Genomic DNA, 14730 nt, shown 5'->3' with positions numbered 1-14730 from the left:
AGACTGTAATGTACAGTCTGTTTATTGAATAGAGACTGTAATGTACAGTCTGTTTATTGGATAGAGACTGTAGTGTACAGTCTGTTTATTGAATAGAGACTGTAATGTACAGTCTGTTTATTGAATAGAGACTGTAGTGTACAGTCTGTTTATTGAATAGAGACTGTAATGTACAGTCTGTTTATTGAATAGAGACTGTAATGTACAGTCTGTTTATTGAATAGAGACTGTAATGTACAGTCTGTTTATTTGAATAGAGACTGTAGTGTACAGTCTGTTTATTCAATAGATACTGTAGTACAGTCTGTTTATAGAATAGAGACTGTAATGTACAGTCTGTTTATTGAATAGAGACTATAGTGTACAGTCTGTTTATTGAATAGAGACTGTAATGTACAGTCTGTTTATTGAATAGAGACTGTAGTGTACAGTCTGTTTATAGAATAGAGACTGTAATGTACAGTCTGTTTATTGAATAGAGACTGTAGTGTACAGTCTGTTTATTGAATAGAGACTGTAATGTACAGTCTGTTTATTGAATAGAGACTGTAATGTACAGTCTGTTTATTGAATAGAGACTGTAGTGTACAGTCTGTTTATTGAATAGAGACTGTAATGTACAGTCTGTTTATTGAATAGAGGACAGGAGCAGTGTTACACATTCACAGCCAAAGCAAGTCACAGTTAATATCAAGTGTCTAGTTTTACAGAACGCTCAAATTTTAGCCCCTGTCTTGCATTGGTCCCAAACACCACGCAAACAATACAAGTGGATTTGGTGCATTGCATAACCATAATAGGTTACACAATATTCACAATAAAATACTAGATTCCAGAACTCTCCCTCCACACATATGGCCTGTCTTCATTTCTGAAAGCATTGAAAGCAAAAAGCAGAAGTTGTCTGATGCATGAGAAATTGAGAAATGGCTCTTAAAATATCCCGTAACACCCAGCACCTGGAAGTGGACTATAACAAACAGTCTGTCATCATGAATTGCTTTGAGAGGCTAGTCAAGGATCATATCACCTCCACCTTACCGGCCACCCTAGACCCACTTCAGTTTGCATACCGCACCAACAGGTCCACAGACGATGCAATCGTCATCACACTGCACACTGCCCCTATCCCATCTGGACAAGAGGAATACCTATGTAAGAATGCTGTTCATTGACTACAGCTCAACATTTAACACCATAGTACCGTCCAAGCTCATCATAAAGCTGGAGGCCCTGGGTCTCTACCACGCCCTGTACAATTGGGTCCTGGACTTTCTGACGGACCGCCCAACATCTCCACTTTGCTGACCATCAACACTGGGGCCCCACAAGGGTGTGTGCTCAGCCCTCTCCTGTACTCCCTGTTCACCGTGACTGCGTGGCCACGCACCTCCAACTCAATCATCAAGTTTGCAGACGACACTACAGTGGTAGGCTTGATTACCAAAAACGACGAGACGGCCTACAGGGAGGAGGTGAGGGCTCTGGGAGTGTGGTGTCAGGAAAACAACCTCTCACTCAACGTCAACAAAACAAAGGAGATGATCGTGGACTTCAGGAAACAGCAGAGGGAGCAGCCCCCCTATCCACATCGACGGGACAGTAGTGGAGAAGGTGGAAAGATTTAAGTCCCTCGGTGTACACATCACAGACAAACTGAAATAGTCCACCCACACAGACAGTGTGGTGAAGAACCTCAGGAGGCTGAAGAAATTTGGCTTGTCACCCAAAACCCTGACAAACTTTTACAGATGCTCAATCGAGAGTATTTTGTCGGGCTGTATCACAGCCTGGTACAGCAACTGCACTGCCCTCATCCGCAAGGCTTTCCAGAGGGTAGTGAGGTCTGCACAATGCATCACCGGGGGCAAACTACCAGCCCTCCTTGATACCTACAGCACCCGATGTCACAGGAAGGCCAAAAAGATCATCAAGGGCAACAACCTCCCGAGCCACTTCCTGTTCACAACGCTATCATCCAGAAGGCGAGGTCAGTACAGGTGCATCAAAGCTGGGACCGAGAGACTGAAAAACAGCTTCTATCTCAAGGCATCAGACTGTTAAACAGCCATCACTAACTCAGAGAGGCTGCTGCCTACATTGAGACCCAATCACTGGCAACTTTAATAAATGGATCACTAGTCACTTTAAACAATCTCACTTTAAATAATACCACTTTGAATAATGTTCACATATCTTACATTACTCATATCACATGTATATACTGTATTTTATACGATCTATTGCACCTTGCCTATGCCGCTCGGCCATCGCTCATCCATATATTTATATGTACATATTCTCATTCACCCCTTTAGATTTCTGTGTATTAGGTAGTTGTTGGGGAATTGTTAGATTACTTGTTAGATATTACTGCACTGTCGGAACTAGAAGCACAAGCATTTCATTACACTCTCATTAACATCTGCTAACCACGTGTATGTGACCAATAAAATGTGTTTTATTAGATGTTTTACTAGCTATAGATGGTGTTATAACACCTAGTAGACTATACCAGCTATAGATGGTGTTATAACACCCAGTAGACTATACCAGCTATAGATGGTGTTATAACACCCAGGAGACTATACCAGCTATAGATGGTGTTATAAAACCCAGTACACTATACCAGCTATAGATGGTGTTATAACACCCAGTAGACTATACCAGCTATAGATGGTGTTATAACACCCAGTAGACTATACCAGCTATAGATGGTGTTATAACACCCAGGAGACTATACCAGCTATAGATGGTGTTATAACACCTAGTAGACTATACCAGCTATAGATGGTGTTATAACACCCAGTAGACTATACCAGCTATAGATGGTGTTATAACACCTAGTAGACTATACCAGCTATAGATGGTGTTATAACACCAGGACTATACCAGCTATAGATGGTGTTATAACACCCAGTAGACTATACCAGCTATAGATGGTGTTATAACACCCAGTAGACTATACCAGCTATAGATGGTGTTATAACATCCAGTAGACTATACCAGCTATAGATGGTGTTATAACACCCAGTACACTATACCAGCTATAGATGGTGTTATAACACCTAGTAGACTATACCAGCTATAGATGGTGTTATAACACCTAGTAGACTATACCAGCTATAGATGGTGTTATAACACCCAGTAGACTATACCAGCTATAGATGGTGTTATAACACCTAGTAGACTATACCAGCTATAGATGGTGTTATAACACCCAGTAGACTATACCAGCTATAGATGGTGTTATAACACCCAGTAGACTATACCATCATTTACATTTACATTTAAGTCATTTAGCAGACGCTCTTATCCAGAGCGACTTACAAATTGGTGCATTCACCTTATGATATCCAGTGGAACAACCACTTTACAATAGTGCATCTAAATCTGCTATAGATGGTGTTATAACACCCAGTAGACTATACCAGCTATAGATGGTGTTATAACACCCAGTAGACTATACCAGCTATAGATGGTGTTATAACACCCAGTAGACTATACCAGCTATAGATGGTGTTATAACACCCAGTAGACTATACCAGCTATAGATGGTGTTATAACACCCAGTAGACTATACCAGCTATAGATGGTGTTATAACACCCAGTAGACTATACCAGCTATAGATGGTGTTATAACACCCAGTAGACTATACCAGCTATAGATGGTGTTATAACACCTAGTAGACTATACCAGCTATAGATGGTGTTATAACACCCAGTAGACTATACCAGCTATAGATGGTGTTATAACACCCAGTAGACTATACCAGCTATAGATGGTGTTATAACACCCAGTAGACTATACCAGCTTTAGATGGTGTTATAACACCCAGTAGACTATACCAGCTATAGATGGTGTTATAACACCCAGTAGACTATACCAGCTATAGATGGTGTTATAACACCCAGTAGACTATACCAGCTATAGATGGTGTTATAACACCCAGTAGACTATACCAGCTATAGATGGTGTTATAACACCCAGTAGACTATACCAGCTATAGATGGTGTTATAACACCTAGTAGACTATACCAGCTATAGATGGTGTTATAACACCCAGTAGACTATACCAGCTATAGATGGTGTTATAACACCCAGTAGACTATACCAGCTATAGATGGTGTTATAACACCCAGTAGACTATACCAGCTTTAGATGGTGTTATAACACCCAGTAGACTATACCAGCTATAGATGGTGTTATAACACCCAGTAGACTATACCAGCTATAGATGGTGTTATAACACCCAGTAGACTATACCAGCTATAGATGGTGTTATAACACCCAGTAGACTATACCAGCTATAGATGGTGTTATAACACCCAGTATACTATACCAGCTATAGATGGTGTTATAACACCCAGGAGACTATATCAGCTGTAGATGGTGTTACGACACCCAGTAGACTATACCAGCTATAGATGGTGTTATAACACCTAGTAGACTATACCAGCTATAGATGGTGTTATAACACCCAGTAGACTATACCAGCTATAGATGGTGTTATAACACCCAGTAGACTATACCAGCTATAGATGGTGTTATAACACCTAGTAGACTATACCAGCTATAGATGGTGTTATAACACCTAGTAGACTATACCAGCTATAGATGGTGTTATAACACCCAGTAGACTATACCAGCTATAGATGGTGTTATAACACCCAGTAGACTATACCATCATTTACATTTACATTTAAGTCATTTAGCAGACGCTCTTATCCAGAGCGACTTACAAATTGGTGCATTCACCTTATAATATCCAGTGGAACAACCACTTTACAATAGTGCATCTAAATCTGCTATAGATGGTGTTATAACACCCAGTAGACTATACCAGCTATAGATGGTGTTATAACACCCAGTAGACTATACCAGCTATAGATGGTGTTATAACACCCAGTAGACTATACCAGCTATAGATGGTGTTATAACACCCAGTAGACTATACCAGCTATAGTTGGTGTTATAACACCCAGTACACTATACCAGCTATACAGTCGTTGGTGGTGTAACGCCTAGTAGACTATACCAGCTATAGATGGTGTTATAACACCCAGTAGACTATACCATCATTTACATTTACATTTAAGTCATTTAGCAGACGCTCTTATCCAGAGCGACTTACAAATTGGTGCATTCACCTTATAATATCCAGTGGAACAACCACTTTACAATAGTGCATCTAAATCTGCTATAGATGGTGTTATAACACCCAGTAGACTATACCAGCTATAGATGGTGTTATAACACCCAGTAGACTATACCAGCTATAGATGGTGTTATAACACCCAGTAGACTATACCAGCTATAGATGGTGTTATAACACCCAGTAGACTATACCAGCTATAGATGGTGTTATAACACCCAGTAGACTATACCAGCTATAGATGGTGTTATAACACCTAGTAGACTATACCAGCTATAGATGGTGTTATAACACCCAGTAGACTATACCAGCTATAGATGGTGTTATAACACCCAGTAGACTATACCAGCTATAGATGGTGTTATAACACCCAGTAGACTATACCAGCTTTAGATGGTGTTATAACACCCAGTAGACTATACCAGCTATAGATGGTGTTATAACACCCAGTAGACTATACCAGCTATAGATGGTGTTATAACACCCAGTAGACTATACCAGCTATAGATGGTGTTATAACACCCAGTAGACTATACCAGCTATAGATGGTGTTATAACACCCAGTATACTATACCAGCTATAGATGGTGTTATAACACCCAGGAGACTATATCAGCTGTAGATGGTGTTACGACACCCAGTAGACTATACCAGCTATAGATGGTGTTATAACACCTAGTAGACTATACCAGCTATAGATGGTGTTATAACACCCAGTAGACTATACCAGCTATAGATGGTGTTATAACACCCAGTAGACTATACCAGCTATAGATGGTGTTATAACACCTAGTAGACTATACCAGCTATAGATGGTGTTATAACACCTAGTAGACTATACCAGCTATAGATGGTGTTATAACACCCAGTAGACTATACCAGCTATAGATGGTGTTATAACACCCAGTAGACTATACCATCATTTACATTTACATTTAAGTCATTTAGCAGACGCTCTTATCCAGAGCGACTTACAAATTGGTGCATTCACCTTATAATATCCAGTGGAACAACCACTTTACAATAGTGCATCTAAATCTGCTATAGATGGTGTTATAACACCCAGTAGACTATACCAGCTATAGATGGTGTTATAACACCCAGTAGACTATACCAGCTATAGATGGTGTTATAACACCCAGTAGACTATACCAGCTATAGATGGTGTTATAACACCCAGTAGACTATACCAGCTATAGTTGGTGTTATAACACCCAGTACACTATACCAGCTATACAGTCGTTGGTGGTGTAACGCCTAGTAGACTATACCAGCTATAGATGGTGTTATAACACCCAGTAGACTATACCAGCTATAGATGTTGTTATAACACCCAGTAGACTATACCAGCTATAGATGGTGTTATAACACCCAGTACACTATACCAGCTATAGATGGTGTTATAACACCCAGTAGACTATACCAGCTATACAGTAGTTGGTGGTGTAACACCCAGGACTTGTGTTGTGAAGATGAAAGTAATACCATAACATTTTGTGTAGGGGGATCCAGTCACAAAACAGGGTGCAGATCCCTCACATTGCATTTGGTAAGAATATATATTGTGGAGCTGTCTGACTGACCTGGACAGAGAGTTTCCTCTCCTCATTGGGTAGGATCCTGTAGGTATACACACAGTTCTGGTACCTGGAAATAGGAAAGATGGGTTATCATAAAACAGTTTACAGAGATGTCTTGAGAAGCGGTCTGGGTCTTGAGAAGCCGACTGGGTCTTGAGAGGCAGTCTGGTTCTTGAGAAGCGGTCTGGGTCTTGAGAAGCCGACTGGGTCTTGAGAAGCGGTCTGGGTCTTGAGAAGCGGTCTGGGTCTTGAGAAGCCGACTGGGTCTTGAGAAGCGGTCTGGGTCTTGAGAAGCCGACTGGGTCTTGAGAAGCGGTCTGGGTCTTGAGAAGCCTTCTGGGTCTTGAGGAGCCGTCTGGGTCTTGAGAAATGGTCTGGGTCTTGAGAAGCCGTCTGGTTCTTGAGAAGCGGTCTGGGTCTTGAGAAGCGGTCTGGGTCTTGAGAAACGGTCTGGGTCTTGAGAAGCGGTCTGGGTCTTGAGAAGCGGTCTGGGTCTTGAGAAGCCGACTGGGTCTTGAGAAGCGGTCTGGGTCTTGAGAAGCCGTCTGGGTTTTGAGAAGCCGTCTGGTTCTTGAGAAGCGGTCTGGGTCTTGAGAAGCGGTCTGGGTCTTGAGAAGCGGTCTGGGTCTTGAGAAGCGGTCTGGGTCTTGAGAAGCCGACTGGGTCTTGAGAAGCCGACTGGGTCTTGAGAAGCGGTCTGGATCTTGAGAAGCCGACTGGGTCTTGAGAAGCCGACTGGGTCTTGAGAAGCCGACTGGGTCTTGAGAAGCCGACTGAGTCTTGAGAAACGGTTTGGGTCTTGAGAAGCCGACTGGGTCTGGGTCTGAAGAGGTTGAGTCTGGGTTTATGGTTTAAAGTAACTGACATTTCGCAGCAGCGCGTGACAGGTGCAGTAATGACAGACGGCATGACCTCAAACCCACTTCCGTTGGTCTTTGTGTCCAATGGAAAAGAGTACATGACCATTAATTTGTTTTGTTTAGCGATTATTCTAATAAAAGCTCACAGTGACACAGAGATGTGTGGTGTGAGTTGTACGATGGAGTCTACCCAGCTTTCCAGCATGACTGTATGTGCCGATGAGTTTGCCGCTGCAGTAAGCAGGTGTAACTTTAAAATAGGTCTACGTTACATAGAATTCCTGCCAAAGATAGATTTAGTCACATCTAAAACTGCATGCAACAACAACAGTATTCTAGACAGTTTCGTCTGGTTAATCAAAGTCTTGAGCAAAACATTTTAAATTCCACCCGATGTAGTTGTTGGCATGATTTATGTCATGATGTAAGGAAACAGAACGTCGACGTCCCACAGGTCCGCTATACAATCCAAACACTGTCATCAGGCAGAGTCTCGTTCTAGGAGAATATGTATCCGAAAATACAAGTAGGTATTTGACAGTTCAGATTGAAATCACTCCCAATAACAACAGTGTGTTTAGCGTGGATCATTGTTTTTGTCTGATTTTAAAGGTCTTGTTTTAATCAGGGATCTTCCTACTCCAAGGTACTTTGATCTGTGCATGCAAAAAGGGTCAAGACTTCAAAATGATCTTCCTTCCTCAATTTGAACTTTGTACAACAGCATTGTAGCTCAGTAAATGTTTAGCTGTCAATGATTTCCTTATCTTATCTGTCTCTCTCTGCATATGAAGAGGTATAAGGGACGAGTTCTCAACATAATCTTCCTTCCTCAAGTTGATCTTTCCAACAGAATATTGGACTGTTAAACTGTCAGTTTTACCCAAATATATATATAAATATGTATAAAAAATAAAAATAAATATATATATATATATATATATATATATATATATCTTCAAAAAGTTGTCAGAATGGACATTTTACTTACAGAACACAGAGGGCATAAGCACCCTGTATGGACTCACTGTCCCGAAGGAGGAAGCTTCCATCCCTAGCTGCTTTGGAGAGCAGATCCTCAGCCTTAGATCGGGTGATATTACCATGGTGCCATGGCTGGGGCGACGTAGACATCCTGGTTCTCTGAAAACACTCAGCTAGAGAGTTCAGTTCTCTACTGAAAACACTCAGCTAGAGAGTTCAGTTCTCCACTGAAAACACACAGCTAGAGAGTTCAGTTCTCCACTGAAAACACTCAGCTACAGAGTTCAGTTCTCCACTGAAAACACACAGCTAGAGAGTTCAGTTCTCCACTGAAAACACTCAGCTAGAGAGTTCAGTTCTCCACTGAAAACACTCAGCTAGAGAGTTCAGTTCTCTACTGAAAACACTCAGCTAGAGAGTTCAGTTCTCCACTGAAAACACTCAGCTAGAGAGTTCAGTTCTCCACTGAAAACACTGAGCTAGATACATGTTTCTCACAGTCTTCTCTCTTGCTCTCTCCCTCTGTTGCTCTCTCTCTTACTCTCTGTTTCTCTCTTACTCTCGATATCTCTCTCTCTTCCTGTTAGTGAGGCGAAAGCTGTAAAAAGGAAGCTGCCACAAACACGGCTGTGAACTTCCTCATTTGAGAAGTTAGAAAGAGAGAGGAGGGCCAGAGAGAGAGCTGAACCACTAACACCACACACACACACACACACACACACACACACGCACACACACACACACACACACACACACACCACACACACACACACACACACACACACACACACACACACACACACACACACACACACACACACACACACACACACACACACACACACACACACACACACACACACACACACACACGACTGCTGGTCACAGACCTCTGTCACACTGTTGTAATAGTTACCCAAGGCTAAAACTATCTTTCCACCACTGTCATGTTGAACTGTCTGATAGAAAACATACATTTAGTGGCCTGTGTTTTAGCCTGTGAGAGGTTAGAAGAAACATGTTTCATGTGAGGTAAAAAGATACATGTTTCATCTGAGGTTAGAAAATACATGTTTCATCTGTTCTGGGTTTGCATCCCAAATGGCACCCTATGCCCTATGAGGCCTGGTCTAAAGTAGTGCACTATATATAGGGAATAGGGTGCCATAGGGTCCTGGTCTAAAGTAGTGCACTATATAAGGAATAGGGTGCCATAGGGCTCTGTTCTAAAGTAGTGCACTATATAAGGAATAGGGGGCCATAGGGCTCTGGTCTAAAGTAGTGCACTATATATAGTGAATAGGGTTCCATTTGGAACACAAAACCCCTGGTCTGAAAAGGGAAGGAGTCATGAGAAGGTTCCATGTGTGTGGGTGTAGGGTTTATGGTTTGTGTTATCACATCTGACACATCTGTATCAGCGCTGTTAGCATTAGGCTAATGAAGAGGAAGATATGCTGCTTTGAATAGTTTCAGGAAACCCAATAAACCCTCTGGTTAGGATTCTAGTACTCTACTCAAACAGTGCAGGTGGCTGTGAAATAGACTAAGTTCTAGGCCTAGCCACGAGTTAGTACACCTACTTTACAGAGAGAGCCGACTGGTTACTACTGGTTACCACTGGTCACTACTGGTCACTACTGGTTACTACTGGTTCCTACTGGTCCCTACTGGTTCCTACTGGTTCCTACTGGTCACTACTGGTTACTACTGGTCACTACTGGTTACTACTGGTTACTACTGGTCACTACTGGTCCCTACTGGTCACTACTGGTTCCTACTGGTCACTACTGGTCACTACAGGTTCCTACTGGTTCCTACTGGTCACTACTGGTTCCTACAGGTCACTACTGGTTCCTACTGGTCACTACTGGTCACTACTGGTCCCTACTGGTCCCTACAGGTCACTACTGGTTCCTACTGGTCACTACTGGTTCCTACTGTTCACTACTGGTCACTACTGGTCACTACTGGTTCCTACTGGTCACTACTGGTCACTACAGGTTACTACTGGTCACTACTGGTTCCTACAGGTTCCTACAGGTCACTACTGGTTCCTACAGGTCACTACTGGTTCCAACTGGTCACTACTGGTCACTACAGGTTCCTACTGGTTACTTCTGGTTAGTACAGGTTACTACAGGTCACTACTGTTCACTACTGGTTACTACAGACACATGCATCCACTGTCTGAGTCACATGACTTGAAAAGAGAACCCACTGTCTGAGTCACATGACCTGAAAAGAGAACCCACTGTCTGAGTCACATGACCTGAAAAGAGAACCCACAGTCTGAGTCACATGACCTGAAAAGAGAACCCACAGTCGGAGTCACATGACCTACACAATGAGGTGTTACTGAACCCTGAAGGTTTCTATCCTGTCTGAGTCTCAAATGTCACCCTATTTCCTACCTCATTTCCACCTACCTCATCCCCATATTGTTTTTATTTACTTCTCTGTTCTTTTACACACCAGTATCTCTACTTGCACATCATCATCTGCTCATCTATCACTCCAGTGTTAATCTGCTAAATTGTAATTACTTCGCTACTATGGCCTATTTATTGCCTTAGCTCCTCACACCATTTGCACACACTGTATATAGACTGTTGCTATTGGGTTATTGACTGTACGCTTGTTTATTCCATGTGTAACTCTGTGTTGTTGTTTGTGTCGCACTGCTTTGCTTTATCTTGGTGAAGTCGCAGTTGTAAATGAGAACTTGTTCCCAACTCTCCGACCTGGTTAAATAAAATAAAATAAATATAATGCACCACTTTTGACCAGGGCCTGAGTTAATTAAACAATTAACATCCCATCACGCTTAAGGTCATGTATAAAAATGCTGGGCAGGCCATTATATATAAACCATATGCCATGGCCGTGTCAGTCACCAGATCTCAACCTATCTGAACACTTATGGGAGATTCTGGATTCGGCGCCGGAGACAGCGTTTTCCACCACCACCATCAACAAAACACAAACTGATGGAATTTCTGGTCCCCAGATAGAGGTCCAGACCCTGTAGAATCTATGCCAAGGTGCATTGAATCTGTTCTGGCTCACGGTGGGCCCAGACGCCCTATTAACACACTTTATGTTGGTGTTTCCTTTATCTCGGCAGTTACCTGTATACCTAGAAGAGGACAGCATGAGGGTTTTAGTGGAAACCTAACAAGAGTTACGTATTCATTTGATGCAACTCAAGTACAGTTACTTAATAACCACTGAAACAGGCTTCTCTAATCTGGATGCAACTCACATAGTTATTTAACCACTGAAACAGGCTTCTCTAACCTCAGTCTACACTGTACAATATATGCACTATATGGGACATAGACTATATCACCATAGAGGACATACAGTATGTCACTATAGGAGACATATACCACTATAGGATACATATACCACTATAGGATACATATACCACTATAGGAGACATATACCACTATAGGATACATATACCACTATAGGATACATATACCACTATAGGATACATATACCACTATAGGATACATATACCACTATAGGATACATATATCACTATAGGATACATATACCACTATAGGATACGTATATCACTATAGGATACATATCACAATAGGGGACATATACCACTATAGGATACATATACCACTATAGGATACATATACCACTATAGGATACATATACCACTATAGGATACATATACCACTATAGGATACATATACCACTATAGGATACGTATATCACTATAGGATACATATACCACTATAGGATACGTATACCACTATAGGATACATATACCACTATAGGATACATATACCACTATAGGATACATATACCACTATAGGATACGTATATCACTATAGGATACATATACCACTATAGGATACATATACCACTATAGGATACATATACCACTATAGGATTCATATATCACTATAGGATACATATACCACTATAGGAGACATATATCACAATAGGGGACATATACCAATATAGGATACATATACCACTATAGGATACATATACCACTATAGGATACATATACCACTATAGGGGACATATACCACTATAGGATACATATACCACTATAGGATACATATACCACTATAGGATACGTATATCACTATAGGATACATATACCACTATAGGATACATATACCACTATAGGGGACATATACCACTATAGGGGACTGTCACGCGTGTGTGTAGGAACGGACCAAGGCGCAGCGTGAATATCGTTCCACATCTTTTATTTGATTGTGAATCTTAGCCAAACAAACAATAAACTAATAAACAAACAACAAACCGTGACGACAGAGGTGCAACATGAACCGACTCTAAATAATCTCCCACAAACAACAGGTGGGAAAAAACAACAACTTAAATATGATCCCCAATTAGAGACAACGATGACCAGCTGCCTCTAATTGGGAATCATACAAAACCCCCAACATAGAAAAAAGAACCTAGAACACAACATAGAAAGAATGAACTAGATAAACATAATCTAGAATGCCCACCCAAATCACACCCTGACCTACCCAAATAGAGAAATAAAACGTCTCTCTACGGTCAGGGCGTGACAGGGACATATACCACAATAGGGGACAAAAATACAATGGATTTCTAACAAGTTATTAATTTACAGTCCCAAAGTAAAGATACAGTATTAGTGAATAAATATAAAAAAAGACAAACAGGTGATAACAGTAAGCCCAGTCTGTGTACTTTATCTGACATGCCCATAGTACTGTATGTAGGTCCCTTACTGCAGTAGTGAAATATCTTACAATATAATTATCTGTGCCTGAAACAACAGCTTGCAAACAAACAGACTTCCAAACTCAAGTCAGAACATGTTTGACAGTTCAGATTGAAATCACTCCCAAAAACAACAGTGTGTTTAGCGTTGATCATTGTTTTCTCTGATTTTAAGGTCTTGTTTTAATCAGCTCTTCCTACTCCAAGCTACTTTGATCTGTGCATGAAAAAGGACAAAATTCTGATAACGTCAATGCCAAAACATAGGATTGCGTCAAATATTGAATAAAACGTTGCAATATTATTTTGTATGAATGGCTCCATGTTTGGAATAGGATTACCACGGAATGTTAAGGAAATATTACATGTGAAAAATGTATACAGTACACACATACATTTGTTTATTACAAATAAACAATATATATATATTTTTTAATGATTTATATATGTTGGGGTGACAGAAACATTGAATAACTTTTCTAATTAGTGAGAATAAGATTTTTATTATACAAAATGTGGTCATACAACAGGTGGTTTGGAATCCCCATTGTTAGCCTATCCTGCCCACGATATACAACATATACATGGCCAATACTTTCATAAAAAGTGCCATAGTCACAGTCGGTTTTAAATAGAACGTTGCGGCACCGCCTGCCTCGAGGGACAACAACCCATGGTCACCTTGGTTACCGAATTGGCCTCACAGCAAAAACTTGACCTTTTTCAAACGCAATCTTCTTGTTGTCTGCTTGTTTTAGTCAAGCAGACGACTTTTCATGACGTGCTAGCAGCCAGGTGAGTGAGTGTTAGCTAGCTACCTACCGTTCCGGAACATTCAAGCCAGACTCAGTAAATCTAATTTACATCATTTGTGATTATGAAATCTCAAACTGTCAGGGCGACAAAGCAAAACCAGGCAAGACATCATGTAAACAAACCCAGGCAAGACATCATGTAAACAAACCCAGGCTAGACATCATGTAAACAAACCCAGGAAAGACATCTTGTAAACAAACCCAGGCAAGACATCTTGTAAACAAACCCAGGAAAGACATCATGTAAACAAACCCAGGCTAGACATCAGAGTTGGGTGTTTGTAAATTCAGAGCGCTGTCAGATTGTCCATTTGTAAATTCAGAGCGCTGTCAGATTGTCCATTTGTAAATTCAGAGCGCTGTCAGATTGTCCATTTGTAAATTCAGAGCGCTGTCAGATTATCTATCTGTAAATTCAGAGCGCTGTCAGATTGTCCATTTGTAAATTCAGAGCGCTGTCAGATTGTCCATTTGTAAATTCAGAGCGCTGTCAGATTATCTATCTGTAAATTCAGAGCGCTGTCAGATTGTCCATTTGTAAATTCAGAGCGTTTCGCTCTCGGAGCGTTCAGAGCCACACTGGA

At 41.1% G+C, this 14730-nt stretch overlaps 1 protein-coding gene across 1 annotated transcript in view; it reads right to left on the bottom strand.

Annotated features, from left to right (window-relative positions):
- Positions 1-9008, bottom strand: part of inpp5d (inositol polyphosphate-5-phosphatase D) — a 54174-nt gene extending 45166 nt beyond the window's left edge. Inside the window, exons 1-2 of the mRNA XM_082962797.1 lie at positions 8587-9008; positions 6739-6802 (exon numbers count right to left, since the gene is read on the bottom strand). Of these exons, the coding sequence (XP_082818923.1) occupies positions 6739-6802; positions 8587-8729 (207 nt within the window). The 5' untranslated portion in view covers positions 8730-9008. The remainder of the gene's footprint in view (positions 1-6738; positions 6803-8586) is intronic.
- Between the last annotated feature and the right edge of the window lie 5722 nt (positions 9009-14730).

This window comes from Salmo salar, chromosome 16 (assembly GCF_965601325.2).
Source record: "Salmo salar chromosome 16, fSalSal1, whole genome shotgun sequence".
Lineage (NCBI taxonomy): Eukaryota > Metazoa > Chordata > Actinopteri > Salmoniformes > Salmonidae > Salmo > Salmo salar.
This window is presented reverse-complemented; position numbering and strand designations above follow the sequence as displayed.